General features: G+C 43.7%; 2 protein-coding genes across 5 annotated transcripts in view; one reads left to right on the plus strand and one right to left on the minus strand.

Moving 5' to 3' along the window:
• Window positions 1–2968, plus strand: part of reln (reelin) — a 115067-nt gene extending 112099 nt beyond the window's left edge. For all 4 annotated transcript variants that reach the window (XM_088080436.1, XM_088080437.1, XM_088080438.1 and 1 more), the window contains one exon: window positions 1494–2968. Coding sequence is in view for 2 of the 4 variants with exons in the window: in XM_088080438.1 (XP_087936564.1) it covers window positions 1494–1590 (97 nt within the window). In the remaining 2 variants the exon portion in view is untranslated. The remainder of the gene's footprint in view (window positions 1–1493) is intronic.
• A 914-nt stretch (window positions 2969–3882) lies between these two features.
• On the minus strand, window positions 3883–5895 carry bncr (bouncer). Its single transcript, XM_042496581.2, has 2 exons — window positions 5758–5895; window positions 3883–4548 (listed from the first exon to the last, which is right to left on the minus strand). Exons 1-2 carry the CDS (start codon window positions 5763–5765, stop codon window positions 4158–4160), a joined length of 399 nt encoding a protein of 132 aa, XP_042352515.2. The 5' UTR covers window positions 5766–5895; the 3' UTR covers window positions 3883–4157.
• Between the last annotated feature and the right edge of the window lie 9 nt (window positions 5896–5904).

Genomic DNA, 5904 nt, shown 5'->3' on the forward strand with positions numbered 1-5904 from the left:
ACCACACAGTGAATAGAAGAATGAACAGAGCGGAAAAAATCTTGAGCGATGGCAGATTTTTTGTAATGGCATCCTCTAAAAGGGTTCAGCAAATGTCACCAGATGAAAAAGTCCTAATAAATGGCGTTGAGTTTGAATGTATGCAGTTTACACAGTCCTCAAGGCATTTTTAACGCGATACTTTACATGCAAATGTCAATGTGTTTGTGTGTATATGTGTGATGTAATCCATCACTATACCTATATCTGTCTGTTTGGTTTTTGCTCCTATCTGTACTGCAAACTGTTGCAGCGTTTATGACCTCGCTACTAATTTAGCAGTCGATGCGCACCATTCAGTGATCTTACTTGAAAAAAGATTGCTGCGTGTGGGTTCAAGCATTCATCAAACTTCAGCCCAAGCACTAAAAGTCTTTGTTTTACTCATTAAATAACATCAGCTGCAATGCAGGGCACCTCGCATCATTTCTTTCAAATGAAGGTCTATTTGGCAGAGGAGATTCATCTGACTAAGCTCCTCCATCCAGCTCCTTGCATGGCTTTATGGATTGACTGTTGCGACAGCTCTCCATCCCTTCTTCACTCATGGCTGTCTGTCTGTCTGTGGACAACAACAACATGACTCTGGGCCAGGAGCTCCCGCCTCACTACCCTCGCAACAAAAATGAGATCAACGAGTGCACACACTCTCAAACACATGCAGATTATCAGCCATCCCTCCCATCCGCCTTCACACTACCACCTCCACAGCATCAACCATCACACACACACCCACACACACAAACACACACACCATCTCCTACCCACCCCCACCCCTCCTGAACCCCCTGCTTCGCAGAGGCCCCCTGCCTGCCCTGGCTGCACTCCTGGCTCAATGGCACCGCCCTGCTGGATGGAAGAGGCAATGAACAGGCTAAGCAAGAGCGATCTTCCGCAGCTTTTCTCTGTGTCTCTTAGTTTCAAAACCACCCCTTTCTCTGCTCACGACCCCGCACTTTTCTGGCCTTGGTTTACTTATTTTTCTTTCCTCCCAGTGATGGCTGTTAACTCTGACCTCAAACACTCAGTGTCAGAGTTCCCCTCCCCCCAGCATCTGTGGTAGTATGTTTGTAGACTCTGTGTCCCATGTCTTGTCCTGTGACATTTGGTCTTAGATGCGTGTAGTTTACGCCGTGTTCACCATCTAGCTGCATCTCATTTGTGCAGAACGTAAACAAATCCAGTTGTGTAGAGTAGCGCCACCCATTCTCCGTGCCATGAGACCCATACAGGTGTTGAGTGTTTGAGGTTACGGCTGAAATACGGTTAAAAATGCCAGCATGAACATGGATGTGAGTGAGTACGAAAGCCGCATTCAACCATCCGTGTGTTCGCGTGCATGGATACGAGTGTGCGCATGGGAACGTGTGGATTTTTAGTGCCCTCTGCTCGGTTCACTAATGTTCACACTCCTCCTCTTCCCCCCCTCTTTCACTGTCTTTGTATCCCTCCAGCACCCGTAAACAAAACTACATGATGAACTTTGCCAGACAGACCGGCGCGCGTCACTACTACAGCCGCAAGAGGCGGGCACTGCAACAGCGTGCCTGAACCCACCAAGAAGGGATTCGCCCTCTGACCTGCCAACCACACATTGACCCGCCATGCCCATCCTTTTGCTCCTGAAGACATATCGTCCTGTCGAGTCCCGTCCACCAGCGGATTCCAATCAGCCTTAGACTTCCCTCACCCATGTCTCCCCAGCCTCCGCCGCAAACACAGGCCATCCAATCAGCTTACGCCAGCCAATCAAGGCCTTCCCAACCACACGGGTCGGCAGGAAAGAAACTCAGAAGAAAGGAGTGAAGCGGCCATTTTGTTTACTTTTTTTTTCATGGACGGTCGGGGTTTCTGGTTGTTTTCTAATTGTTGCTGTGGTTCCTCTGATTCCTGTTCCCACCTCCCTCTGGCTTACCTCCCCGTCACCTCCCCCTCCTCCTCCTCATCCTCCTTTTCCTACCACACTGTGAAATTGAGAGATAATATATCACTGCTGAACTGACCAGCCGATCGGAGAGTTGCCTCCCAGTTCCACTGAGCCGTCGGGAGGGAGGGCCGCTCCACTGCCGCCAACCAGTACGCCAGGAGAACGACCACAACGATGATACTGACCATTAAGAGGAATAACGGTGATGAAGAAGCTCAAAAAAGAAAAAGAAAAAAAAAAGAGTACTGTGTTCTTGCTGTTCTGTGTGTCTGTGGGTTCTTTTTGTGATGAGTTGACTGTGGTGTTCTGTTCATTTGTTTGTTCGTTTTCTACTAATTCATATGCTTTTAAGCGGGGGAGGGGAGGGGGGTGCTGGGTTCTGTTTCCTTTTCCTCGTTTATCTGTAATGGATGTGGGCAGGGCGGAGAAAAAGCCCGCCATCCACAGGAAGAAGTAACAAAAGAACGATTTGCACGACAGGAAAAGGAGAAAAAAATTAAAGACTGGACATTGAATTTTGTTGTTTTTTTTTTAAAATCATTTTTTATATATGTTGGTTCCCGAAAATACAGATATTTATGGTAAATGGTTCTTCACGTAACCTATTTAAGATGCACTGTGCGTGAAATCTGTATGTTTTTTTCTAGTGTTAAGTTATTAGGCAGTCGAGTCCGGCTCTCAGACTGCATCATCTCCCCTCTTCTTTCTCTTCCCTCTTCTCATGTGCTGTTTCCCCCCTTCCCATCCCTCTCTCTCTGTCTCTCTCTCTCTCTCTCTCTCTCTCTCTCTCTCTATCTATCTATCTATCTATCTCTGCTGATTTCTGATACCTGGAGGTGAGGCTCTATTAGTGTTGTTTTTTGAAGTCTGTGTAATATGGACCCTCTGCCCTCAGTGTAACTCCAGTATAGCAATCTCCTGTATATATATGTATATCCACTATGGGGAGACCCAGCAGCCTTATTAAAGGGAAATAAAGAACTGTCCAAACCTCATACTGTACACATCGTTTGAGCTGCTCTCTTTCATTCTAAACAGCTGAGCCTGGCATTTCTTATTACTTTTCTTATTGTCAATAAATATCAGCAATGACTAAGTTTACATGCACAGAATATTCAGTTTTTGCCCTAAAATGTGGGCTGAAATGTGGGCTTCTCTTTTGGGCATGCACCCCAGCTTTGCAAACTGTTAGCTAGTGGAGAGAGCTGACCCTAAACAGCTAAAAATTCCAGCTAAGATGCATATTCTGAATGCATTGTAAGCCCTGTACATGTCCAAAGAATACACCTCAAACCCAATATTAGTTTTGTACCAAACTGTGTTCCCCTGTCAGTAGTGTTTCCCTCCTAGCACCCTGTTTGTAGTTAGAGTTGGGGCTAATGGTTTGGTTCAGGTATCGGTAGAGGGAAACACGTATTGACGTGAAAACAGTCTTAGGCATGTCCCACTTGTCGTAATCGGAAAATTCATCAGAAAAAGGTCTATTTCAGAGTATCCAAAAACATTATGCTCTTTACACACCCCGCATCAAATCCAGAATATTGTCATTTTCTGAATCTCACTGGGTAATAGTGTGCATGTAAACCTAGTTAAGGATACAGTATGTCTTTCAGTACTTTCCAACACTCCCTCACTGCCCATAGTACTTAAGCTGTTTCCCACTAAAAATAAACTCAAGATAAACTGAAGTGCCTGTGTTCACTGAGGTGAAGTGACATGTCACTAAATAGGAAAGTGTGGCTCATTGATGGTTGTTTTAAATAGTTTTTGGAAAACAGTGGTGCTCTCTGGCACAGAGGAATAGATTTTATCAGAATAAGGAAACACGTATTTGTTGACAATAGGAAAAATATGTTGCCAACCTCAACTGGTGTGTGTATGTTGGTGTGAGAACCCCCCCACCAAAAAAAACAATATTACTATTCAAATTTTTATTTATAAACATTAAAACATGATAAAAAATGATTTTCTGTTACCAAAATTTTGTCAAAAAACATGTTGAAATCATGAAGCCATCTCCTTGATGCACACCTCAGTGTCTTCAGACTGGGTGTTCACCAAATATCTCTGCAGGCCCTCTGCATTACTTCATGCTGAGGCAGCAGAGCGCTGCTTACTCATCTTGAACCATATAAGCATATTTCCCCTCAACGTGAAACTCTAAAGATACTCGTAACATAGATGTCTTCAGTCACCAGCTGACGACCATCACAACTGCAGTCATGAGTGTTACAGTGATGGAGAGGGATTTGGCTGCGATGCCCAGGCAGGAGTTACAGTGCGGCTTGTCACAGCAGTCATAGGTCATGGTGTAGACGGTTCCTTTGACTCGGATGCTGTGCACTTGGCTGCAGTCCTTCTTTGCCATGCAGCCCCTGGTGGACAGGGCGCTGTGGTTGCCATAGCGACCATCCCCCTTGTAGCACAGCTCGTCAGGGGGGCACTCAGTCACAATGAGCTCAAATGTGTTCTCCTTTTCCAGGATGGGGCTGTAGTAGCAGAGCAGGTTGTCACAGAGCAGCGAGGGGAGGAGAAGGTAGAGCCACAACACAGCAACGTGCAGGAGCTGCAACATGTTCGGCCTGTAAGTTAAAGAGACGCATTTGGTATTTTACTGACTTGTTGACCAAATACTGTGATTATAAAATATAAAAATCACAACTTAAAGAGTACATCAGGGGCCTAACAATCTGAGAACACTCCCAGAGAGCTCCTAACTTAACTTAAAACTTTCAGACAAGGAGTTGTTTTACTTTTACCATATTGAGGAGGTGTGGTGGACCTGTTTCTAGTTATGACACACTTCTTTAATAGATGTTATTGGTAGATCAAAAAAGGTGTGTGGTGGACACCCAGTGGAAAAGAAATGAATTGCATTAAAAAATGAGACTGAAAGCATTGTATTAGTTAGTGTGATCACTCTGCTGATTGAAGGTCAAGACAGACCAAATGCTGCAGTGTAACATTTTTCCAATTTCTAAATATCTTATGTCATCTCTTTATTTTTGGTGTTATATCAATATTTTATTGGATGGGGGATGAGAGCGGATCTCCAATGAGAATCTACAGAAACCACAAACATTTTCCCTGCACAATCTCATCTGCAGCATTTCAGCATTTGGAGAAGTTTCTCCAAATTCTTTGTCTTTCTACTATTTTCTCCTCTGCAAGAAACTCTTAGGCCTCATAAAAGTCCTCCTTCCTAATCATAATAGTCATTCACCGTAGGAGCTCTGTTAAGGGCTGAAGTGCTTTGTAAATTACTTATCTTTACCACGATCTAGTCTCACCTTTAAGGGGGAAACTCTTATAAAACTTAATGAATCGAACATGGTAATTTCTAAGATTTTCATCACTAGGAGCAACCCTTTATACTAGGAGGTTTTGTGAGTGAAGACCCACTTCCTTAAAGCTGTTTTTGTCAGCTACATAAACACTAGATCTGACACATATTACAACTCATTTAAAGCCTTTTTAGCTTATATACATTTTAAGTTCCACTCCCCCAGTTTGCAAATTTTCCATTAAATATTTGTGATCTCAGAGCCAAGATCAAGTCACGTCACTTGAGTAATTATCTTAAACTGTTTTTCTTTTTTCAAGACCAAGACCTGAAGCCAAATAAATTCAGGAAGTTAGTAATATCTCAGCCTTCATTCAGTGCGCAGGTGTCAACCATCTGCACTGATTATCACTTTCAAAAATGTCAAAGCTGTAAAGGTAGAACCTGATGGCAAATAATTTGAGTGTGCAACTTAAAACAAAAAAAAAACATTGTTATTAATACTCACCTGCACATTTTAAAGCTTTAACAGGTGAAACTTTTCAGAGCTTCTCCTGCTGAACTCTGATCTCCCCACTGACTCCAGACCTTCCTGTACAGGCCACACCTTCAAGCACACCTGCTTATAAAATCCACACAAAGGGACTAAAGCAAG

This window comes from Plectropomus leopardus, chromosome 7, assembly GCF_026936395.1.
Source record: "Plectropomus leopardus strain MGB_pleo_1.0 chromosome 7, ASM2693639v1, whole genome shotgun sequence".
NCBI classification, from domain to species: Eukaryota; Metazoa; Chordata; class Actinopteri; order Perciformes; family Serranidae; genus Plectropomus; species Plectropomus leopardus.